General features: G+C 28.2%; 2 protein-coding genes across 3 annotated transcripts in view; both read right to left on the reverse strand.

Moving 5' to 3' along the window:
- Positions 1–814: 814 nt before the first annotated feature.
- LOC123270842 overlaps positions 815–27,146 on the reverse strand; it is a 28,383-nt gene continuing 2,051 nt past the window's right edge. The window contains exons 2-4 of the mRNA XM_044736987.1: positions 6,607–7,111; positions 884–2,356; positions 815–829 (exon numbers count right to left, since the gene is read on the reverse strand). Coding sequence (XP_044592922.1) covers positions 815–829; positions 884–2,356; positions 6,607–7,111 — 1,993 coding nt within the window. The remainder of the gene's footprint in view (positions 830–883; positions 2,357–6,606; positions 7,112–27,146) is intronic.
- On the reverse strand, positions 11,804–15,818 carry LOC123270627. Of its 2 annotated transcripts, none has more exons than XM_044736763.1 (2): positions 15,780–15,818; positions 11,804–13,577 (listed from the first exon to the last, which is right to left on the reverse strand). In XM_044736763.1, the coding sequence occupies exon 2, from the start codon at positions 13,370–13,372 to the stop codon at positions 11,864–11,866; it is 1,509 nt and encodes a 502-aa protein (XP_044592698.1). In that variant the 5' UTR covers positions 13,373–13,577; positions 15,780–15,818; the 3' UTR covers positions 11,804–11,863. The 2 variants fall into 2 exon arrangements, with proteins under 2 accessions (XP_044592698.1, XP_044592697.1); XM_044736762.1 differs by lacking the exon at positions 15,780–15,818 and adding an exon at positions 15,732–15,771.

Genomic DNA, 27,146 nt, shown 5'->3' on the forward strand with positions numbered 1-27,146 from the left:
CAAAATAATAAAATTTGCAGATACACTGAAAAAAAAATTAACTTTAATCGAGAGAAAAGTTTTCGAACCAAAAAAATAATTTTGAAGAAGTTCTTTGTTTTGAATTAAGACGAAAAATTCTTAAATCAAGTTAAATTTACTTAAGAAAATTTTCTGAGCTCAAGAATTTTTCGAATTGAATCAAGAAAAAATCCGGTTGCTTTTGCAGGACTGCATCGTGTCGCAACACCTATTTATTTTCTTTCCGTGTAGATTTGCACGAACCAACTTCAGCTAGGCATTCTAATCTGCCATTGATCTCACGGCTTCAAATAAATTATGTAATTTTTTTAAATATGAAATAAAATTTTGATGTGGTAAATTTAATCCAGTCACACATACTTACGGTCAAGACATTGCGATTGATAAAACTTACAAAATTTTAGTAATGCAGGAAGCTGAAAAAAATATAGTCAAAAAAACAACAATAATATCAAATAAATTAACACACAATTCAAGGATGACAAAAAAAAAGTTTATTTCTAATGTATTTTTAATATTAAGTAGCAAGTAACAAGTAGCAAGTAGAATTCATTTAATTCAATTTTCAATTACCAACTCCGTGAGTACAAAACATTTTAATTTTATAAATAAAAAGAATGATATTACAATAAGATATCGGTTGTAACTTAATATTTGCAATAATGTGGTTTACATTAATACACAATACAGAATAATGGGAATAAGTAAATACTATAAGAAAACCATTTCTGTACTATTCGTTATTATTTACTACAAATACAATTATTCAGTTTTGTTTACAAAAGTGAATATATTATAAATAAAAAGCCTGAATAAAATTTTTAAAGTCTTGATAATTAAAATATTCAACTATTGTTATTACCAATTCATATGGCAAAGGGATAGCTTTACGGAGATTTTCAATTTTTTTTAATGCTTCTAACTGCTCAACTTTTCTTGAAGTTTTTTCTATTCTAATCAAAATTTGTCGCCGGAGGAAGAAATAATCTGCATTAAAAGATTCCATAGAATAAGAAGGAAAATTACGTCTATCCCTGAATTCCATAACAAAAGAAGGAACATTAGGGTTTGGGAAGGTATTTTTGAACGCGTCTATTAAGGATTTATTTTTCACTATCAAACGTATTTGTATATCATCAAAACACGACATTATGAAGTCATAATACGTGATACTTTTATCATCATACTTAAGGACTTTTGTTTTTAACTCTCCTTGAATAATATTTTTTTCGTAGGCATGTGCTAGCTCCCTCAAATTTATGTCTTCAGCAATTAACTTGTCCATCGATATTTTTTCGTCCGCAGGAATGAATAAACCAAACGTACGTCTATAAATAAGGTTTTTTAGAATCAACTTGATACTTGTCCTTCTTTTATCAATATTGAATTGTGTCTCTAAAGTTTTAAGTGGACGTAATACGTAATGCAAAGCCGTTGATTTTGAAGTTTTGTCATGATAAGGCAACAAATGATCCAGTGTTAATGGAAAATGTAGGCGAGCCGCTATATTGAGTAATAGAGTATTTGGATCATCATTTATGGTTGCGTTAACGTCAGCACCGGCATTTAGTAAATCGCGAATGAAAAGAGCAGTAAACATATCATTCCACAAATCGTTATTATAGTGACAGTATTGACCATTTTCTAAATTTTTTAGATTTAATGCATAGTGGGTAGCAGGATAACCATCATTGTCACGAATGTTTAACCATTTATAATCATGTACTTGTGTTATAAGTAAAGATGCAATTTCGTTCTCATCTTCAATGGCATACATTATTAGTGTTTTATTTTTTTGACTCATAACTTTTAAATTTGCTCCGCCTCTGACCAATGATATCACAACCGGATTATTACAACCATATAGGATCGAATAAGTTAATAAAGTCATGTTATTCCCAAAATCGTTGCGCCACTTGTCACATTTAATATATTTTGTAAATAGATTTTTTCCTATTTCAGCATCAACGTTGGCACCAGCTTTTAACAAAATATCTATAAGTTTCCCAGTCATCTCACATTCGAATAAACACGCAAAGTGGATAGGTTGAGATCCATCGTCAGCAACAGCATTTACATTTGCATGGTATTCGTCAACTAATAATCTTACAAATTCTATATTTCCATCCATACAAGATAGATGCAATGCTGTGTATCCAGCAAAAGGTCCAGTCATTTCTATAGGTTCATTGTTAATTATTATATCTTCAAAAAATGAGCTATTACGTCCCTTTTGATGATTTGAAATAGCTGCACGCATTGCTAAAAGATATTTATCAATTGCAGCATGCATATTATGTTTATTTATGTCCAGCCTCTTCTTACGCTCCTTTATCTTTAATATCACTCTACAAATCATTCTTTACAATTACAATTTTTTTCAATTATCCTAATAATTAAAGAGTAAGAGTCGTTATTCACTATAGTAACCACTAAGAATCACTTTATTCAATAATAAATTGTAAATTTTTGATTTTTCACTTTTTTACACTATTTTTCGGTATATTTAATCTTATGTCACGGCGGAGTCCGATGTTTCAATGAAATCACTAAAAAATAACCAAAATATGAATAGATTTTACTATTAAGTTATTTCTGTGTAGAAAGTTCTCAGTCCTGCAAGTTATTTGAATATGGTTGCAATGATTTCAACAATTTATTAATTTTAGTCTTGTCGACAAAAATTTAAGAACTATCCAACAATACAATTTTTATATTTTCACTTGGTAATTTCGGAATGGAAAAATGTTGCACTAAACAATTTTTGGAAAATATCGTGAATTATAACACGTAGTTAGAATGTATAACTAACACAGAGCTGCAATAATATTTGAGATGAAAACTTGAATATATATAACTCGCTGTAGGGAAAGTGCTCCAACTGTAAAGGCGGTACTTAAGCCGAAGTTTCCGCGCTCTAGTGTAAAAAATATGTACAAAATGGAAAAAAATATGGAAAAGATAGTATAGTTTTCGGCCAATAAATAATAACAAAAATATTTGCCGTCACAATGATTCGAAAGGCGAAAAATTTTCCTTCTAAGGAAAAAGACTATTTTTTTGTGGAAAAGTGTAAAATTTCACCGGAAAATTTTTGCCTTCCTTTTTAGGGGATTTTTTTGTACATTTTTCCGTGTAGATTTGCACTTTGCAACGTCAGCTAGGCATTCTAATCTGCCATTGATTAGAAACCTCACGGCTTCAAATAAATTATATAACTTTTTTAAGTATAAAATAAAATTATTTTTAGGGTAAATTCAATCCATTCACACATATTTACGGACAATTGATAAAACTTATAAATTTTTAAAGGCGGCACTTTAGCCGAAGCTCGCGCGCTGTATAGTCGAGTCAACAAGTTCAAAAACGTGTTAAATAGAAATAAAACTCCTAAAAATATGTACGATAGCTCATTCGATTTGGAATGACGTCTAGAAAAGTGTTTTTCAAGGTCATATTAGCAAATAAAAAATTGCAATTGTTATCAACAAAATAAGATAAAAAAAAGGTATTTAGTTTTTCGTTAATAACTTCTAAAATAATGATATTTGAGGAATTTTTAAAAAAGACCCTGAAAAAGGAGGAAATTTCCAATGAAAAAGTCTTGACTCCCGGAACTCTATCTATATTATTTATAGTTTTTTTTTTTAACGCTGGAAATAGGGCTCCGAGAGGGCGTTACGGCATAGGCGCGCCGTCTAAAAAGCCGGTATATCGCCTAAAATAATTTTTCTTTAGTATATTAAATAACAATTTAAAAATTTGAATAAATTATGGTGTAATCTAGACACTTGAACGAAAAAAACTTCGTTGAAAAAAAATTTTTTTGTCGATTTTTCAAAAAGTTGCAACATTCTGTTTTTATAAATTACGGCATAAAAGTTTGAATAATTGGTCTATAAATTTTTCACTTCGTGGAGCTCTTTTTATTTAGGTACTTAATAGTTATAAAAAAAAATTTATTAAAGTTTATTATTTTGTTAATAATAATTTTTTTAAATTAACAAAAAATGAAATTTCTAAAAAATGTAATCAACAAAATTTTTTTTGGGTAATATCTTATTATTGCTGTTTTTGCATCTAATATAGGTATTAATTAACATGTTAATTACTATAATTAACATGGAAGCTTCCATCAGTGCAAATTAACATTTGAAAAAAAACCTCTGCATTTTTTTTAATAGAAAAAAATTTTTGAGTAAAACAAACAAAAAGTTTGGAAAATCCAAAAGTGCACGACTCATAATGCTCATTTAATTATGAAATATAAAAAAAAAAAAAAAAAACTTAAGTCGTTCAAAATTAATTGCCGAAAAAACAGCTGTAGTAGGAAGGTACTGCACAAGCGCCCCTGGTGGAATAAAATGTACATAATATCTATTGATATAGATATATCACCATCCATGTTAATTTTACATGGATATATATAGATATACAGTCGTGTAGTTTTCGTTTTTTATTAATTGTAATTAAACGACACTGAATTAATTAACCATTCGCATTCAGTGACCTACAATCGTCGATTAGAATTAAAAAAAAAAAATTTAACTCAAATAATTGATTTTTTCACAAGTTACAGTGTTTCCGGGGTTTCATACATGACGGACAGGAAAATTTTTTGATCTATTTTGATGTTTTTTTCCGTTTCTATTGCAGTAAATCAATTTTTAGAAAGTATGGGATTAATCTCCATTAAATTATCTCGACAATAGCATGCAAAATATCTTTATTGCGTGAACTAACAAGGCTATAATACTAAAAATAGTTGCTAAAATGAGGCGAAAAAAATTTTTCGATCGTAAAGTACTCTCTGATGCTTCGCATCATGAGTCGTGCAAAATTATTTTCTTAAATAGATTATTAAAAAATAAAAAATAATAAAATTTGCAGATACACTGAAAAAAAAATTAACTTGAAACCTGCGAAAAGTTCTTGAATCAAGAAAATAATTTAAAAGAAGTTCATTGTTTTGAATCACGAAAAATTATTAAATCAAGTTAAATGTATCAGAGAAAATTTTATGAGTTGAAGAATTTTTCTACTTGAGTCAAGAAAAAATCCGATTGCTTTCGCAGGATTGCATCATGTCGCAGCACCTTTTTATTTTTTTTCCGTGTAGATTAGTACGTTGCAACTTCAGCTAGGCATTCTAATCTGCCATTGATCTCACGGTTTCAAATAAATTATTTAATTTTTTTAAATATGAAATAAAATTTTTATATGGGGAATTTAATCCAGTCACACATATTTACGGTCAAGACATCGCGATTGATAAAACATAAATTTTTAGTAAAGCAGGAAGCTGAAAAAAATATAGTTAAAAAAATTAGGAAAACGGTTGACCCTGAAGGCCATCCCTGCAACTTCCCGCTAATTCCATACTTAAGCGCTTAAAATTGCACCAATGACGTTTTTGAGCTCTTCGAGCTCAAAAATACAATTTATGGGTTATTTTGAGCTCTTCGAGCTCAAAAAAATTGCTTTCCTTTGCTTTAAAGCTCTTCGAGCTCAAAAGTCTGATAGAGATTTGATAAGTCACTATTTTTTGAATTTTTAAACCGCAATAACTTTTGAATGAATAAACCGATTTTTACGCGGTTAGAAGCATTCGACGCAGTTTTTCAAGCCTCACAAAGAATCTTAAATTTTGAATTGATCGCGCTAGGAATTTTGGAGTTATTCCGAAAAAACACTTTTTTTCAGTTTTCTTTCGTTCACGATATCTCTCGAACGAATCAACCGATTTTGACCGGACTGGTGGCGATCGACGTGGTTTTTTGAGGTTAAGAGCTGATTATTTTTTGGAATTGAACCTTTAAGCCGTTTAAAAGTTATTCCAAAAAAACCACATTTGAAAAAAATTTTTTTTCCAGTTTTTTGAAGATTTCTCAAAATCTATTGATCTGAATCGGTCCGAATAGTTTTCAAAATCTAAGTTTGGTCAAGCCCTTTCGAATGGCACCAACCGCGATGAAATCGGTCAAGCCGTTCAAAAGTTATAAGCGGTTCACATACTTTCACACACACACACACACACACACACACACACACACACAGACACCGTGAAAATCTCGCGAGGATAGTCAGGGAAGCTTCCTGTGACCTTCAAACGTCGAGATCTGATGAAAACTCGATTTTTGCAAAACGGGGTGAAAACAATAACTTCCCGATTTTTGAAAATCTTTGATTTTCTTAGCGGGAAGTTAAAAATCTTCGATTTTCTTAGCGGGAAGTTAATAAAACAAAAATAATTTCAAATAAATTAACACACAATTTATTTAATTTAATTTTCAATTACAAACTCCGTGAATACAAATAATTTTAATTTTATCAATTAAAATAATGATATTACTATAAGTTATCGGAAGTAACTTAATATTTACAATAATGTGGTTTATATTAATACACAATGCAAAATAATGGGAATAAATAAATGCTAAGGTAATCATTTCTTTACTATTCGTTATTATTAACTACAAAAATAATTATTTGGTATTGCTTGCAAAAGTGAATATATTATAAATAAAAAGCCTGAAGAAAATTCTTAAAGTCTTGATAGTTAAAATATTCAAATATGATTATTACTAATTCATATGGCAAAGGGATAGCTTTACGAAGGTTTTTTACTCTTTTTAATGCTTCTAACTGCTCAAGTCTTCTTGAAGTTTTTTCTATTCTAATCGAAATTTGTTTCCGGAAGAAGAAATAATCTGCATTAAAAGAGTCCATAGAATAATCAGAAAAATTAGGGTGAATCATAAATTCTCTAGTAAAAGTAGGAAGTGCAGGGTTTGGGAAGGTATTCTCGAAGGCGTCTATTAAGGATTTATTTTTCACTATCAAACGTAATTGTTTATCATCACAACATGACATTATGAAGTCATAATACGTAATACTTTTATCATCATACTTAAGCACTTTTGTTTTTAACTCTCCGTGAATAATATTTTTTTCGTAGGCATGTGCTAGCTCCCTCAAATTTATGTCTTCAGCAATTAACTTGTCCATCGATATTTTTTCGTCTTCAGGAACGAATAAACCAAACGTACGTCTATAAATAAGGTCTTTTAGAATCAACTTGATACTTGTCCTTTTTCCATCAATAATGGATCCTGTTTGTGAAGTTTTAAGCGGACGCAATGCGTAATGCAAAGCCGCTGATTTCAAAGTATTATCATGATAAGGCAACAAATAATCCAGTGTAAATGGAAAATGAATGCGAGCCGCTATATTGATCGATTGAGCATTTGGATTATTATTCATGGTTGCATTAACGTCAGCACCGGCTTTAAGTATTTCATGAATCAAAAGAGCGCTAGTAAAATCATCCAATAACGCGATGTCATTAAAAAAGTATCGATCATTTTCCAAATTTTTTGGATTCAATTTATAGTGGATAGCAGAATAACCATCACTGTCACGGGCGTTTATCCATTCATGATCTTGTATATTTTCTATAATTGTAAATGCGATGTCATTCTCGTTTTCAATGGCATACATTAACAGTGTTTTATTTTTCCGACACGTAACTTTATAATTTGCTTTGCTTTTTATCAATGATAACACAAACGAATAATGATGACCATAGAGGATTGAAAAAGTTAATAAAGTCATCTTATCCCCAAAATCGTTGCGCCACCTGTCACTTTTGATGTATTTTGTAAAAAGTTTTTGTTCTATTTCAGCATCCACTTTGGCACCAGCTCTTAACAAAATATCTATAAGTTCCCGAGGAATCGAATTTTCGAATAAACACGCCAGGTGAATAGGTTGAGCTCCATCGCCAGCAACAGCATTTACATTTGCATGGTAGTTTTTAATTAATATTTCTACCAATTCTATATTTCCATCCATACAAGTTATATGCAATGCTGTGTATCCTGCAAAAGGTCCAGTCGTTTCCATAGGTTCATTTTTAATTATTTTATCTTCAAGAAATGAGCTAATACGTCCGATTCGATGATTTGAAATAGCTTTACGCACTGCTAAACAATAGTTAGTAATTGCAGAATGCATATTCTGTTTATCATTGTCCAACATTTCTGTCCTGCTTCGCTTCATATTCGAGGCCATTCTGAAATTCATTCTTTACAATGACAATTTTCGTTAATTATTGTAATAATAAAAAAGAGTAAGAGTCGTTATTTACTACAGTAACTACTAAAAATCACTTTTTTCAAAAATGAATTATAAATTTTTGATTTTTCACTTTCTTACACTATTTTTTGGTACATTTAATTTTATGTCACGTTGTAGTCCGATGTATCAATGAAATCACTAAAAAATAACCAAAGTATGAATAGATTTTATTATTAAGTTATTTCTGTGTACAAAGTTTTTAGTTTCTGAGAGTTATTTGAATATGGTTGCAATGATTTTAACAATTTATCAATTTTAAGTCTTGTCGATAATAATTTAAGAACTATCCATCAATACAATTTTTATATATTCACTTGATAATTTCGGAATGGAAAAATTTTGCACTGAACAGTTTTTAGAAAATATCGTATAACACGTGGGTAGAATGTAACTAATACTATGCATAGAACTGCAATAACTTTCGAGATGAAAATTAGAATATACATAATTTGCTATAGAGACCGTGCTCTAACTGTAAAGGCGGCACTTTAGCTGAAGCTCGTGGGCTGGAGTCTTCTCAACAAGTTCAAAAACGTGTTAAATAGAAATAAAACTCCTAAAAATATGTGCAATAGCTCATTCGATTCGGAATGATGTCTAGAAAAATGTTTTTTAACGGTATATTAACACATAAAAAATTGCGATTGTTATTAAAAAAAAAAGGTATTTAGTTTTTCGTAAATAACTTCTAAATTAATGATATTTAAGGAATTTCGAAAAAAGATCCTGAGAAAGGAAGAAATTTCCAATAAAAAAGTCTTTACTCCCGGAACTCTATCTATATTATTTATAATTCTTTTTACGTTTTCGAATAAATTAATTTGTTAATAGTTAATAAATCTTTCTATCAGCGTATATTGATAATTAATAATTTGCAAATTTGATAAAAAACTTTGTTCATTACGCGTCGACCATGGACACGATTCACATTACTTGAAGTTATAAACATTTCACTTTTAGTAATATCAACCAAAGTGGTTCGATTGGCACTTAGAAAAAGTGAATATTCACTTATTCCAGTGAATTTTCACTAATTCATGTTTAGAGAGTATAATCCCGTACAAAAAAAATTTTGGTTCATGGTGAATTTCCGGATGAACTTCAGATTGTGAAACAAATATGAATTTCATAATGAATTTCATGGCGAATTCCAGCTGAATTTCATGATGAATTTGAAACAAATTGTATAAGAAACTTAATTTTTTTAATCTATAAAAAAATATTCGCAGTCAATTATATTGGAATTTTTAGTTTAATTTATACTGACTTATAATTTATGATTCTTAAACTTCTATTTGGATTTTTTTTTTTGGAGTAACAGAACACAATATTCAAAATAATATTTTAAATTCATCATGAAATTCAGTTGGAATTCGCCGTGAAGTTCATGATGAATTTCGAAGTATTATTTTGCATTTTGTGTTCTTTTACTCCAAAAAATTTATCCAGATAGAAGGTTAAGAATCGTAAATGATGAGTCAGTGTTAACCCGTGCAAAAAAAAATTTGTTTCGTTATGAATTTGATAATGAAATTCAGATTTTGAAACAAATATGAGTTTGATAATGAATTAGCTATAAAAATCCTCTAATTTTCTATTGCAGCTGAATCTAACAGCTAACCAACAGCTGAAATCTAATAATTTAATGGGTTATTTTTAAAAACTTACTTGTCACTTTAAACAAGTGATAAGTACATTATAAAAATCGTATATTTCCAGCTTTGAAGAAGATTCAAAATTGTTGAATCTAAAGAAATTAAGACAACGAAGAGGAGTAATTCATGATGAATTTGATGATAATGATTATCAATTTAGTACGAGAGTCATATTGAATTAATTATAAGATAAATATGTTTTATTTTATAATTGTATTTTTTGTTTTTACCCCCGAAATTTCAAAAAAAAAAAAAAAAAAAACTATTTTATTTAACTTAGAGGAAATGTATTACTAATTTAACAGTAATCAACAAAAATCATGGAACCATATAAAATTAATACTTGATTCATAATAAATTTATCATAAAAAGGTTATAAATTTTATATTAATTTGATCTTACCTTAATACTTGATTCATAATAAGTTTATTATAAATCATAAATAATTATCATAAATAAATAAATAAATAAATAAACTTAATTTAATAATGCAGAATGAAATATATTTTTTAGTTTATTTCTTTTTTAAATTATTCAATAAATAAATTTTTTTTTGTAATAGCACAAACAACGAACTGTAAACAATAGATATATATTTTTAAAAATAAATTTTAAATCTTGTTAACGCTTACATAAGAGTCACAAATAATTTTTTTTTAAATAGATTTATTATCATCAAATTCATCATGAATTACTCCTCTTCGTTGTCTTAATTTCTTTAGATTCAACAATTTTGAATCTTCTTCAAAGCTGGAAATATACGATTTTTATAATGTACTTATCACTTGTTTAAACTGACAAGTAAGTTTTTAAAAATAACCCATTAAATTATTAGATTTCAGCTGTTGGTTAGCTGTTAGATTCAGCTGCAATAGAAAATTAGAGGATTTTTATAGCTAATTCATTATCAAACTCATATTTGTTTCAAAATCTGAATTTCATTATCAAATTCACAATGAAATTCATAATGAAACAAATTTTTTTTTGCACGGGTAATAAAACTGAAAATTGCAATATAATTGACTCCGAATATTTTCTTACGGATTAAAAAAATTAAGTTTCACTATATAATGTGTTTCAAATTCACCATGAAATTCATTTAGAATTCGCCCTGTAATTCATGATGAATTTCGAATTATTTTTTTGCATATTGTGTTCTTTTCCTCCAAACAATTCATCTGAATAAAAGTTTAAAATCGTAAATGTTGAGTCAGTATAAATTAAACTAAAAATTCTAATATAATTGACTGCGAATATTTTTTCATAGATTAAAAAAATTAAGTTTCATATACAATTTGTTTCAAATTCATCACGAAATTCAGCAGGAATTCGCCGTGAAATTCATTATGAAATTCATATTTGTTTCACAATCTGAAGTTCATCTGGAAATTCATCATGAACCAAAATTTTTTTTGTACGGGTACGTATAAATTATAGCAATATCTATTTTTGTTTAAGTAATATATTAATTCAAATTTATACTTACCTAATTTATATTCTGCAACAGATCATTTTTCGTTTATTTATCACTTGAATTATTAATATTCTGCTAAAGTTTAATTATTTATTTATTAGAATAAGCCTTAAAAACTTTCTACTGGAGCTCTATATTATTTATTTACAAAAAAATGACATTTTTTATTTCATAATTGAATTTATTTTCTAATTTTTTTTCTCTTATTAGTTAATTTAATGATAATTTAATATAAATGAACTTATAATACGTTTTTGAATTAGTAAAGCAAAAGCTGAAAAAACTATAGTTATAATAAAACAACAATAATTTCAAATAAATGAACACACAATTTGATTAATTCAATTTTTAATTACCAACTCCGTGAATACAAAACATTTTAATTTTATAAATAAAAATAATGATATTAAAATAAATTATCGGTAGTAACTTAATACTTACAATAATGTGGAGTACATTAATACACAATACAAAATAATGGGAATAAATAAATACTAAGGTAATTATTTCTTTACCCTTCGTTATTATTTACTACAAATACAATTATTCGATTTTGTTTACAAAAGTAAATATATTATAAATAAAAAGCCTGAATAAAAATTTTAAAGTCTTGATAATTAAAATATTCAACTATTGTTATTACCAATTCATATGGCAAAGGGATAGCTTTATAGAGATTTTCTATTTTTTTTAATGCTTTTAACTGCTCAAGTCTTCTTGAAGTTTTTTTTATTCTTATCGAAATTTGGTTCCGGATTAAAAAATAATCAACATCATTAAAACATTCCATAGAATAAGAAGTTATATCAGGTTTATTAAGAAATGACATATGAATAAAATAAGAATGAGGGTTTGGGAAGGTATTCTCAAAAGCGTCCATTAAGGATTTATTTTGCACAATCAATCGTAATTTTTTATCATTAAAACAAGACATTATGAAGTCATAATACGTGATAGTTTTATCATCATACTTAAGTACTTTTGTTTTTAACTCTCCTTGAACGTCATTTTGTTTGTAGGTGTGTGTTAGCTTCTTGTAATATGTGTCTTCAGCAATTAACTTGTCCATCAATATTTTTTCATCTTCAGGAACAAAAAAACCAAACGTACGTCTATAAATAATGTTTTTTAGAATCAACGCGATACATGCCCTTTTTGTAGAAATAGTGGATTCTGTCTGTGGAGTTTTAGGTGGACGTAATAAGTAATGCAAAGCCGTTGATTTTGAAGTATTGTCATAATAAGGCAACAATTCACACAGTGTTTGTGGAAAATGTTTGAGAGCCGCTATATTGATCAATAGACTATTTGGATCATTATTGATAGTTGCGTTAACATCAGCACCGGCATCAAGTAATTCGCGAATCACAATAGCGCTACTCAAATCATCTTTGAATTCCGTGTCATTATTATTAAAGCATCGACTATTTCTGGAATCATCTAGAAGTAATCTATAGTGGGTAGCAGGATAACCATCACTATCACGAGCGTTTATCCATTCATGGTCTTTTACGGCTTCTATGAGTGACAGTGCGAGTGAGCTATGCCCATTTTCAATGGCATACATCAACAGTGTTTTATTGTTTCGACTCTTAACTTTTAAATTTGCGTTGCCATTTATAAACGCTACCAGACACGTACTATTAATACCATATAGGATTGAATAAGTTAACAAAGTCATCTTATTCCCAAAATCGTTGAGCCACCTTTTCTTTCTAATGTATTTTTCAAAAAGTTGTTGTTCTATTTCAGCATCCACGTTGGCACCAGCTTTTAACAAAATATCTATAAGTTCCCGAGGAATCGAATTTTCGAATAAACACGCCAGGTGAATAGGTTGAGCTCCATCGCCAGCAACAGCATTTACATTTGCATGGTAGTCTTCAACTAATAATCTTACCAATTCTATATTTCCATCCATACAAGCTATATGCAATGCTGTGTATCCAGCATAAGGTCCAGTCGTTGCTATAGGTTCATTTTTAACTATTTTATTTTCAAAAAATAAGCTATAACGTCCCATTTGATGATTTGAAATAGATTTAAACACTGCTGTGCGATATTCATAAATTTCAGTACCCATATTATCTTTATCAATTGTTTACAACTACAATTTTTGTTAATTATTGTAATAATTAAAGAGTAAGAGTCGTTATTCACTATAGTTACCACTAAAAATCACTTTTTTAAATAGTGAATTATAAATTTTTGATTTTTCACTTTTTTAAACTATTATTCGGTAGATTTAATCTTATACCACGCCGGAGTCTGATGTTTCGATGAAATCACTAAAAAATAACGAAAATATGAATAGATTTTACTATTAGGTTATTTCTGTGTAGAAAGTTCTCAGTACAGAGAGTTATTTAAATCCGAACAAAAACAGTTTCACTGTAAAAAAAAATCGCGCCAAGTCCACGTTCATAACACTATTAAGAAAAAAAAATTTTTTTTTCGTTACAGAAAGATATAAAATAAAAAAATAAAAAAATTCAAGTAACCGATATGATTGTATATGATTTTCGGAAATTAAAAGAATTTTGTTGTAAATTTAAAAATTAAAAAAAAAAATTTGGAACGTATTTAGTGTGCGCGGTTGCAAAATATTTTACTTTTAATGAAATTCGTAAAATCTATTTACTAGGACTTAAAAAAAATTGAAATACACAATGACGCACACCAAGTATGTTCCAAATTTTTTTTTTTAATTTTTAAATTTACAATAAAATTTTTTTAATATCCGAAAATCATATACAATCATATCGGTTACTTGGATTTTTTAATTTTTTTATTTTATATCTTTTTGTAACGAAAAAAAATTTTTTTTTTCTTAATAGTCTTATGAACGTGGACTTGGCGCGATTTTTTTTACAGTAAAACTGTTTTTGTTCGGATTTTAGTATTTTTTGTAATTATAATAAAAATTTACAATTGGTACCAACTTAAATCTCGCGTTGGCTGCACTTTTTACAGCAAACTGTAGGGATTGAGAAAGAACTGTAGAGGTAGCACTACTGCTGAAAGTGGAGCGCCCTGGTGTTAAAAATGTAAAGCATAGTGATGTAAACAGTGTAATCCCATAATAAAATTGAGATGAAATGTATGTGAAACCAATCTATTCGTGATGTGATTGGTCGAATATATCATATGCATGAAAATATATGCAAACTGTATAGTCAAGGCGCGCGCTTGCGCGCGCAAATTTGAATTCTAGTCCCATAATAAAATTGAGATGAAATGTATGTGAAACCAATTTATTCGTGATGTGATTGGTTGAAAATATTTATTCTCATTCTGATTGGTTGAAAGTGAATATAATATACATAAATGACACATAAATATATCATGACAATAAATATGAGGCGCGCGCTTGCGCGCGCAAATTAAATTCTAGTAAATAGTATTAGTTGAAATAAATAATGAAAAAAATAATTAAATTCGGGTTCTTGTCAGTCAAAAATACCCATATTAGGGGTCAAAATGACATAAAAGGAAAAAAATTATTCAAGTCAGGACATATTCAATTATTCAACCATAACCTGCTCAGTTGTCACTCAAACCACAGTTTCCGATATTTACAGTATAAAAATTGATGTTAGTTGATGAAGTTTTTTTAAAATTATTTTTAATATTCGTTAATTGACGAAAGTTATAATTAAATATAAACTTGGTAAAAAGATATCATACTAAAATTAGCCGCCGTTCAACAATTTTTTCATTTTTTTCAACAATTAAATTGCAAGTAAAAAAATACTTTTAAAAAATTGCACGTATAATTTTTTAAATCTTCGACATGTGAAATTTTTTATTTTGATTTTTTTGTAATGATTTTTTTAATAAAGAAAATTATAAAAATTTTCAGATGTAGGCTAATTTAATTTTTATTAAAAAAATGACACTGAGATCAGCTGACATTTGATAATTTTTTAAATTTTTATAACAAATCAATTATCATAAAAAAAATACTTTTGAAAATTTGTACAAATAAGTTTTTTAAATTTCCACATGTGGAATTCTTTTACAAAATTTTTTAATAATAATTTAATTGTTATAAAAATCTGAAAAGTTGTAAGATGTCTTTTGATTCAGTATCGTAAAAAGTTTCAAAGTCTAGAATTGAATTTTTTTTTTAATTTTCAGTGGAATAGATAAACTTGATAATACTTTTGAAGAAGACATTATGAAAAATTATTTTAATTAAATTAAAAAAATAATTAATTTAACAAATATGTTATTGTTTTGTATACTAGTTGCCACCATTTTGTTTTACATTTTTCTTGGCAGGTGGCTTCAAGGTCATCTTTCTCAATCCCTATAGTTTGTGCTGATAAAATTTAATAATTTCAAGTATATTAACTGTTATAATTGAATATAATTAATTAATATCAGCAAAATAAAGTATGAATTACTGTTATAATATAAAATTTAGAAACAAGAAGTACCGTAGAATTAAATAAAATTTTGCAACTTCGAAATACCGTTCTGCTTACAGTAAACACACTCGGTAGTCTGGCGCTCCATTTACAACGGATTTGAACGGAAGTTGGCACCAGCTTCTACCGAATCTGTGGATAAGGTTGCAATGACTTCAACAATTTATTAATTTTAAGTCTTGACAAAAATTTAAGAACTATCCAACAATACAATTTTTATATTTTCACTCGATAATTTTGGAATAGAAAAATGTTGCACTCAAAAATTTCTAGAAAATATTGTGAATTATAACGCGTGGATAGAATGTAACTAACACTATACACACATCGACACAGCTGCAATAACGTTTGAGATGAAATTTAGAATTTACTGTTGTGAATCCGAAAGGATTGTTCACAACGCTCTCTGTAATCTAATATATAATCACATTTAAGTAGATGGCTACAAATATTAAGAGCGGGAAAAATCCAGTAAGACTTAAAACAAATGTATTTTTATTTGCAATAGCATGAGCAAGAAAAAATAAGAATCTTTAAAATGCTGTAAACTTCTCTATGTTAATATTTATTGTTAAAAATGAGAAATTTTCTATAATAAATTTTAAGGTATTAGACGAATTTATAATCACCAGAAATTCCCAAAGAGAAACCTATAAAAACTTTTAGTGCCGTGCAGTAGTCTAGATATAGTATAGATATTCTGAGAAAAATTTCTTTGTTAAAATAAACTTACGCTTGTAATTGTAGTGGTCACTTAGAATAAGATACCGAATGTTTTGGAATATTCTTTACGAAACTGGAGAAAACCCAGAGATCTTTATTTATTAATTTTTATTGTCACAATCCTTTAAGAAATTTATTTTCCAAAACGTTCGCTTAAAAAAGGGATTGCTCGAGTACTCAAGACTAGGTCATAAAAACCAAGCATCCATGCGGGTTGCATATAGTCTGGGAATGTCGAGTCACCGTGACGTCATTGCAGCATAGTCCCATTTTTGCCAACTCGAGAAGGGATGCTTGCTGAAGACAGGAGTCGCAGAGGCGCACGCAACTACCCTCACTACCCTCTGGGACTCTCCCACTCCAAAGGTACCAACATCTCAACCAGGGGAGTCGAAAACCAAGGAACAAGAATATACTTATCAAAAAGCAAGACTGTAGTACACTACGCAAATTTTCCTTTTTCGAAATTATTGTCGGTACTTTTTATTTTGTAACCTATTGAATAATAAATAATAGATTTGCGCGCAAGGCAAATCTAAATTAAACTAAAATAATCTGAGCGTTTTAAATTCATTAAATATTTATATTATTTATTTTAAATTATTCAAATTTAAATCTACTCTCCCGCCTTAATCTATTTACTGCGAGTTGAACGCCCTACCGCGTTCCAACGGGCGAATTAAAAGAACTCAATAAATTTACTATAGCCAATTTGGGGCTATACAACAATATATAGTTTGCTGTTGTTATGTCCTCCTCCTGGTGGACAACGAGAGAAATCTTTTTTTAGATTTAAAATTACTGACGTGGTCTTTGATTCGCCCGGGAACATTCAAATACTCAACTTTTATCAACGGAAATTTGTAGGATGGGGGAAAATGATACTAAGTGAATATAAATTAAATAAGTAATTAAGGAGGTCCTTTCGCCGCCAATGTAAAATAAAAAATATTAGATTATGAGTAAATTTAATTTTTTTCTAATAGTTAAGGTCCTTATTTATCTTATAGTGAGGTTTAAATTATACTTTACCGGACAAATTTTTGAAAAAATAAAATTTTTTAATGTTAGTATTTGTTGAGAGTCTTACGAGAAAATCCGACGTTTGCAGTATTTCTCGAATTATACTATCAGTCATGGATTAGATGAAGTAAAAAAAAACTAAAAATCAGATTTTCGAAATATTCAGATTTCTTTTTTTGCAATAAAATATATCAGTTACCGAGATATTTATTGAGAAATTAATATTTAAAAATCACAAAAAATTCTCAAGTTACCTACAATAAAATGGAGTCAAAAGATTTGGCAACGTTGCGTAGCGCGCGAGCTTCAGACCATTCAATAAATTCAAACTAAACTTTAACGCGCTTATGTTTTTCATGCATACTTATTAGTTAATTTATTGTTAACAAATTTTCATAATTCATAATTGAAAAATAAACCAATAATTAAAAAATACTAGCATTCCTGCCATGAGACATTAGAATGTTATGGTTTTGTGACTAAACATTTTTAATTAATTTATTTATTTACACTGACTGCAAAAAGTTAAACACGGTTAAGGTTATATTGTGCAAATAAAAATGTAAACAACCGAAATAAAGCGTTGCCAAATCACGGACAGGTTACTAACAGCTGATTTACTACAGTCAAATTAATTTTTGTATTTAACTATTTTTTTTTTAATTTTCAAAATTTCAACGATTAATGCCTCATATACTATTTATTTTTTAATTTTAGGAATTTTTATGGGTTTTGTATTTTAATTTACTGAAAATTTACTACTACAGTTGTTATGACTCAACTGGAGCGAAAGGACTTCCTTAAACGGAATTCGGTTAACTGCATTGAGTTATATATTCAAATAGACTTTACACAAAAAGGGGAATGAGGTGATAAGTCTGAGCTCGAATACTATTCTGGTTCTTCACTAGAATTTTCCTAAGTCCGACTCGCAGCAGTAGAAGTGGCGGGGGCGGATCTCCCTACCATCCGAGTATTCCGCTGTACTGGCCTTTTGGCAACGTTGATTGGTCCTTCTCCTTTCTTCTGGGTCCTAGCTGTACTCCTACTCAAGTACTCGTCCTTTCCGGCCGTTGTTGGACTACCTAGGCTCGCCAGCAGAGTTTGTCCGAAGTTTGTTTCATCATCTCTGAGAATTTACCGGACTGAGTGGTTGAACTGGACTCGTCATAAATGAGGGTCTCTAATCGGCTCAGACTATCTTCTCTTATTTTTTAGACAATATTTATACTCCTAGTCTATTGTGATAAATTTTCAGAGAGTAAAATACATTTTAACAATAACCTTTTTTTACTAATAGCTAAAAATCTAGACCTAAGTTGTGGGGTTTTCCCAAAAAATTTTATTTAGAATTATAAATAAAATTTAATGTTAAATTTCGCGCTATCAAAAGGGTATCATCAGTGCTCGCGTGGCGGCGCCAGTCGTGATTCAACTAAACCGTGATATGACATCACACTATATAGACCGTGGTCTAACTGTAAAGGCGGCACTTTAGCCGAAGCTCGCGCGCTCTAGTGTAGAAAATACGCACAAAATGAGAAAACATAGAGTATATTTACGGTCAGAATGATTCGAAAGGCGGAAAATTCTTCTTCCACGGAAAAAACACTATTATTTTGTGGAAAAGTATAGAATTTTACCGGCAAATTTATGCCTTGCTCTTTAGGAAATTTTTTCTGTACAACCTTTTATACAATACGACTTTATTGATGAAGGCATTGTAAATCATTAAAAAATTTATCTCGATAAAAAAATAAATCAACCGAAAATCACGTGTTTCTGGGAAATAGTATTATTATGATTATTGCTCAAAAGCTTTACATTTTAGTCACTAGCTGGCGTGGCACTCTAGAAGCTAGGTCCCTATGGCACATTTTCCTTATTTTTGTAACTTTTCAACTTTCCGCTCCAAAAATTGAAAATTTCCGAAAATCGGAAAGTTATCCACAGACTTAGCAAAGTTAAATACCGTTCAAATCCATTGCAAACAGAGCGCCAGACTACCGAGTATGTTTACTATAAGCAGAACGGTATTTTGAAGTGGCAAAAATTTTTTTTTTTATTGTATGCTACTTCTTGTTCTAAATTTATTTGTTATAACAATAATTTATACTTCATTTTTCCGTTATTAATTATCACTTATAATCGATTTTAACAATTAATCTACTGGACATTATTGAATTTAATCAGCACAAATTATAGCAACGCAATTTTTTCGATCCTGAACTTTTTTCGATGAGCAAAGTGATCTGCCACAGACTAAATAATTTGAGAATGCATGGTAATCCTCTTACACTGTAAAAAATCGGGAGTGAATTTCAAAAATTTTTTTTCATAGTCTTGTGAACGTGGACTTGGCGCGATTTTTGCAGTAAAACAGTTTTTGTTCAGATTTTTTTTTTCAGCTCGATTTTGGGAGATTTATCAAACCTTTTAAAATATACATACTGTTAAATTGCTTATGTCATTTTTCAGTAAAGTAGAGTTGAAATTTTTAAATTTGTCTATAATTGATATGTTAAAAACTTGTATAATTTAAAATTTTATAAATGTCTCAAATAAAAAATTATAATTTAATGAGATTATTTTCTTTATAATACCTCATATTGTTGCTTAAAATTATTTATTTTAATTATTTTGTTTTATTTTGAGTAAAAAAGTTAGGTTGTACCCTAAAATTAGTTAGAAAATGAATTTCTTTAATACCAATAAACGATTTATTGAGTAGAAATAAATAATTTCTTAAATACTATCAAATCTTTACACTGTAAAAAATCCGGAGTGAATTTCACTCCCATCACTCGGAGTTCCGGAGTGAAGTAATTAATCACTCCGCGTAGGGAGTGAATCCGGAGTTTTTATTTGCGGAGTGATTTCGAATTCCACTCCAAAAAACATCCGCGTTCGGAGTTTTTAAAATAAATAAAATAAGGATGAATTTTCGTTCTCCAAAAAAAATCTCAAAATTATTAATCTTTATATAATATACTCATACATAATTATATACGAAAAATGGCCCTATATAATTATATAGAATTATTTCCGTAAAAAAAAAAAAAAAAAAAAACGGTGCGTGCGGGAGTCGAACCAGGGACCGGACGCTTGAAAGACTAATTCATTACCTGTTTACCTACGAGGCTTCCTTGAATAGTAGAGTTTGTAATAACTACAAGTAATCTGAATCGTGTCCATGATCGATGCGTAATGAACAAAGTTTTTTATCAAATTTGCAAATTATTAATTATCAATATACGCTGATAGAAAGATTTATTAACTATTAACACATTAATTTATTCAAAGACAATTATTTAATTTATTAAATTCTATTAAATATTTTTTAACATTTAATAAATATTTGTTTGGGAGGAAAGTATATTTATTAAAATAGTTTATAAGTATTTATTAATAATTCACAAATATAGTTATATCTGGCCAGATATAATAAAATCTTTTTATGTCTGATGTATTTTTCAACCCAGATATAGTTATATCTGTTTAGATCTGATCAGATATGACTAGATCCGATCATGTCTGATGTATTTTTTCACTTAGATATAGTTATATCTGTTTAGATCTGATCAGAAATGACTAGATCTGATCATGTCTGATGAATTTTCCAATTCAGATATAGTAATATCTGTTTAGATCTGATCAGATATGACTAGATCTGATCATGTCTGATGTATTTTTCCACTTAGATATAGTTATATCTGTTTAGGTCTGATCAGAAATGACTAGATCTGATCATGTCTAGTGTATTCATCAACTCAGATATAGTTATATCTGTTTAGATCTGATCATGTCTGATGAATTTTTTAACTCAGATATAGTTATATCTGTTTAGATCTGATCAGATATGACTAGATCTGATCATGTCTGATGTATTTTTCAACTCAGATATAGTTATATCTCTTTAGATCTGATCAGATATGACTAGATCTGATTATGCCTCCAATCCCATATCTGATCAGATATAAATAGATCTGACCAGATAAAATTATATCTGGTGAGATCTAAACCTTTTTCCCCGGGATGTATCAATGAAATCACTAAAAAATAACCAAAATATGGTCAGATTTTACTATTAAGTTATTCTGTGTAGAAAGTTTTTAGTTTTGAGGGTTATTTGAATACGGTTGCAATGATTTTAATAATTTATTAATTTTAAGTTTTGTCGACAAAAATTTTAGAACTATCCACTAATACAATTTTTATATTTTTACTCGATAATTTCGGAATGGAAAAATGTTGCACTAAAAAATTTCTAGAAAATATCGTGAATAATAAACGAACCAAAAATCACGTGTTACTGGGAAATAGCATTATTATGATTATTGCTCAAACGGTTTACGTTTTAGTCACTAGTTAGCGTGGCACTCTAGAAGCTAGGTCCCTACGGCACCTATGCCTTATTTTTGTAACTTTCCAACTTTCCGCTCTGAAAATTGAAAATTTTCGAAAATCGGGAAGTTATCCACAGACTAGACAGAGTCTGTCATTAAGTTCCGTTCAAATCCGTCGTAAACAGAGCGCCAGATTACCGAGTATGTTTACAATAAGCATCAGAACGGTATTTTGAGGTGGCCAAATTTCATTTAATTGTATGCTACTTCTTGTTCTGAAATTATATGTTATAACAGTAATTTATACTTTATTTTTCCGACATTAATTATCACTTATAATCAATTTCAACAATTGAAGAAGTTCGAGTGTAAATAATGAGTCAACATAATGTTTAATTTTTTTTTTTAATTTTATTCTTCCCAATATTTGTCAAAATTCTTTATTTTTAATTTAAAATAATTTAAACAATTTAATAATTGATGATTTTTATTTATTTAATAAACTAAAGTAATAAAATGACTTTTGTATTTATTACTTGCCGGAATAAATAAACAGATTTGGCAATAGCGCGTTTGATTATATACCCATTACAGAGACGTGGATGAGTGCACTGAGAAAACAGTTTGTTTGGCTCAAATGCGCAGATTTATTTGAAATAAATTAAAAATTTATATTTAATGTTAACAAATTTCTTTTATTCAAATATATATTACTTTGAATCAAATACTACTTCGTTTTGGTTTATTTAACTGAATCGACTCATTTATTTCATTTAAATAAAGATTTGTTAAATATTAACAAATTTCACTTTAAGTAAATTACGCTTGGTGTCGCTACGGTCGCCACTGTTATTTCTCGTCGTGATTTGTAAAAATTAAATAATGAAAATTAACTCAGTTTACAAATGTATTTTGTTTCATTTTTGTAGAAATAAATAAAATAAAAAAAAATATATATATATGCTTAGACAAATATTTATTGAAATAGTTAACTATAATATACATTAATAATTATGATGCTGAAGTTAGCAGACAGCTGTCAATTTTTTTAATTTTTATTACAGATCAACGATAAAACACATATTTTAATGCACTTGTAATTTTTTTTCAATTTTTAGACGTGGAACTTTTTAATTAAAATTTTTTCGTGATAATTTTATTGTTATAAAAGTCCTAAAAATTGACAGATGTTAGTTAATTTATGAAAATTAAGTTAGCCGTCATCTAAAAATTTTTAGAATTTTTTTTATTGAAAAAATTGTTGCAAAAGAAATTTTTTTGAAAAGCTTCATTCGTAAAAAACTTGAAAATTATAAGTGCAATTTTAAAAAAATATTTTCTAGATCTAATTTAATAAATAAAAAAAAAAAATTAAAAATTAAAAACGTCGACTAACTTTATAGTATTATTGTTAATTTCAGTATAATTAATAATTTCAAAAGAATTGCCCATTTAACCCCAAACGTTCGATATGTCTACTTTTACTACTTTCCTAACTTAAAACTAAAAATATTGCTTTGAGTATATTCAAACATACCATTTATTTATAGTTAACAAATCTGATTTGGTTGAAATATATCATTGTTAGCACCAAAGAAATATTTGTTAACTATAAACAAATCTGGATTTCATTCAAATATACTGTAACTTTGTCTCAAATAAATCAATTTATTTGTATTCAAATTTTATAACATCCTCGTAGATAGATTTTACGAATTTCAGGAAAAGTAAAAATTTGAAGTACAAATTTTAAAGTAAAAATAAATAAACATACATTTGAAGTAAAAATAAAATTATAATAGTTAAATTTAATTTGTTTTATTGTATATATTTAATTTTACTGCAATATTAATTATCAACAATAATAAAATACACTTACAACTGTCAAAAATAATAAAATTTTATAGATAATAAAGGTGCAATTTCATGGTGACGCTCGACGCTGGCTTAGAGCGTCAAATGAGGTCACGTGGTATAATTTCGGCTGGAACTCCATCTTAAATTAATGTAGCGTCAAAGCTAAACATTGTTTAGCTTTTTAAAATTTAAAAATTTTATTGTTTTTTTTTTCAGCGTTTCGAAGCTTGACGCTCCAATATTTGACGTTGCGTTAATTTAAAATGGCGCCATGGTCAAAATTGTACCACGTGACCACATTTGACGCTCTTAACCAGCGTCGAGCGTCAGCATGAAATTGCACCTTAAGATAAACATTGATTATACCAACTCAATAAAAAAAAATACTTTAAATTTTATGTAGACTCGTTGGTAACACCTACGCATCACATCCGCGAGCAAAGATTTTTTGAGTGTCCAACTGTACGAAGCGTTGCTGTTGTTGGAACACTTGATCCTGCGCACAATGCCGCAATGTGCGCTCTAGTGCTGTAATTGGAAAACTACCTATGACGCACACCAAGTACGTTCAAAAATTGTTTCTATTAATTTTTAAATTTACAACAAAATTTTTTTTAATTTCAGAATATCATATACAATCATATTGGTTACTTGGATTTTTAGTAGATTTTATAAAAATCTAACTATTGCAGCCGTCTTCATGGCGCAACTTTTAAAAAATTTAGCCATTTTCTGACTTAGTTTGTCGAGCTGAGTCAGAAAATATATATAGTTCAAAAGTTTATGTATGTATGTATTTATATATATATATATATATATATATATATATATATATATATATTTATACGATATAACGCGGCTTGTCAGCACGATAGCATTTTCAATTTATGACCGATTCTTCTCAAAGGTAGTTTTCCAATTAAGAGAGCACAGTGCGACTCATTGCCGCATTAGCACATGTTTAATTGAAACAGATTAGTTAAGAAATGCAGCAGTAGATTGCGTTGGTATTGCTTCAAGTTTTGAACAAAAATTCGAAAGTTTGGCAATCGCTCGATTTGCCAACTCTTTCCGTCAAGTTTGCTTCAAATTGCGGACGTAGATTGACAGTAAGTTATAGGTAAGGTGGCTATCAGGGTGTATATTTAAATCTTTAAAATCTTTGGAAACATCCATGTTAAGCGGCTAATTCAAAACCCTCAATCACATCATGACAATGCTTACAAATATAAAAATCTAAAAAACGATTTCATTTTATAAAGATAAAATAATAAAAAGAATAAAAATTCGTTTAAGATAGTCATCCATAATTAAATATTAGAAATGAAAATATAATAGTTAAATATAATTTGTTTTATTGTATATATTTGATTTTATTGCAATAATAATTATTTATCAATAATAATAAAATACACTTACAACTGTCAAAAATAATAAAATTTGATAGATAATAAGATAAACGTTTATTATACCAACTCAATACAAAAAAATACTTTTAATTTTATGTAGACTCGTTGGTAACTCTTACGCATCACATCCGCGAGCAAAGGTTTTTTGAGTGTCCAACTGTGTAAAGCGTTGCTGTTATTGGAACACTCAAAGCTGCGCACAATGCCGCATTGTGCACTCTAGTGCTGTAATTGGAAAACTACCAAACTAAGCATGCTTTATCTATCGATCAAGACCAAGGTTAAGTTCGAAGATGAGCTTAATCGGGCGAGTAATTTGGAAATGACAGTATTTTGAAATTTTGAAAATCGTAAAAATTTATGTTTTTACTACTTCAACTTGGTATAATTACTGAACTAGACAAGATATTGAAATTCGGTAAAATGCATCGTAAAGATCTTTTAATAAGCTTCAATTTTCACTACTTAGAAGTGGTAGTAGCCTCAATATTACTCCTTTTAGAGTTCGTTTAATGAAACAGTTTTACTGTTGCAGCCGTTTTAGAATTATTGTCTACATCATAGCTTAATCATGATGTAAATTCAATAATTACGATATTGATCAGTCTTTCGTGTAATGTTTTCGGGTAGGTTGTCAGTAAATATGTCACAAATTAGTTCTAACCATTGTTTTCTTCAACTAAAATTTTATCCGGTTGCAAAATTCTGATTAACTTGAAAACTGTTGTTTCTAAGCAGTTACTTAAAATTTGGACATTTATAATTCAAATCTTATAATCTGTGCAATTCTTTGGTCCATATTTGAGAAACTTTTTCTTCACAAGATAATTTTTTTTCCAAAATTTGTTGTAAATAGTTTTAAATTTATTATTGAATTTTGTTTTTAATTCATGAATTAAGTTATACATTATCAGTGTTATTATATTATTTTATTAAAAATCAATTTTTCTTATTTGAAAAATCTACTTCCATTTCGGCTGCCGAATGGCCTTTTTTATTTTTTATTTTATATCTTTTTGTAAATGAAAAAAAAATTTTTTTTTCACATTCTTCAGAACGTGGACGGCGCGCTTTTTTTTTTTTACAGTGGAATTGTTTTTGATCGAATTTTATTATTCAGCTTGATTTTGGGAGATGTATCAAACTTTTAAAATCACTCATACTCCCAAATGGCTTACGTCATTTTTCAGTGGAGTGAAGTTGAAATTTTAAAATTTGTCTATTATTGATATGTTATAAAACTTGTTTCCGAAAAAAAACAATTTCACTGTAAAAATTCACGCCAAGTCCACGTTCACAAGACGATGAGGAGAAATTTTTTTTTCCTTTACAAAAAGACATATAATAAAAAATAAAAAATCCATGTAACCGATATAATTGTATATGATTTTCGGAAACTAAAAAAAATTTTTTTTAAATTTAAAAATTAAAAGAAACAATTTTGGAACTTACTTGATGTGCGTCATTGTGTACTTCAAATTTTTTTGTCCTAGTAGATAAATTTTACAAAATTGATTAAAAAAAAAAAATATTCTGCAACTACGCACACTAACTACGCTCACGGCTTCAAATAAATTCTATAATTTTTTTAAAAATTAAATAAAAATTTTTATGGTTAATTTAATCCATTCACACATACTTACAGACAAGACATCGCAATTGATAAAATTAGTAAATTTTTATTAAAGCAGGAAGCTGAAAAAAATATAGATGAAATAAAACAACAATAGTTTTTGATAAATTAACACAAAATTTATTGAATTTAATTTTCAATTACCAGTCCCATGAATACAAAATATTTTAATTTTATAAACAACAGTAATAATATTACAATACGTTATCGGTAGTAACCCAATATTTACAATAATAAGGTTTATATAAATATAAAGAATATAATAAGAAAGTTTATATAATAAGAATGATGAGATTAAATAAATACTAAGGTAATCATTCCTTTACTATTTGTAATTCTAATTATTTATTACAAAAACAATTATTTGATTTTGTTTACAAAAGTAAATATATTATAAATAAAAAGCCTGAATAAAATTTCCAAAGTCTTGATA

Source organism: Cotesia glomerata, linkage group LG8 (genome assembly GCF_020080835.1).
Source record: "Cotesia glomerata isolate CgM1 linkage group LG8, MPM_Cglom_v2.3, whole genome shotgun sequence".
In the NCBI taxonomy this organism is placed as follows: domain Eukaryota; kingdom Metazoa; phylum Arthropoda; class Insecta; order Hymenoptera; family Braconidae; genus Cotesia; species Cotesia glomerata.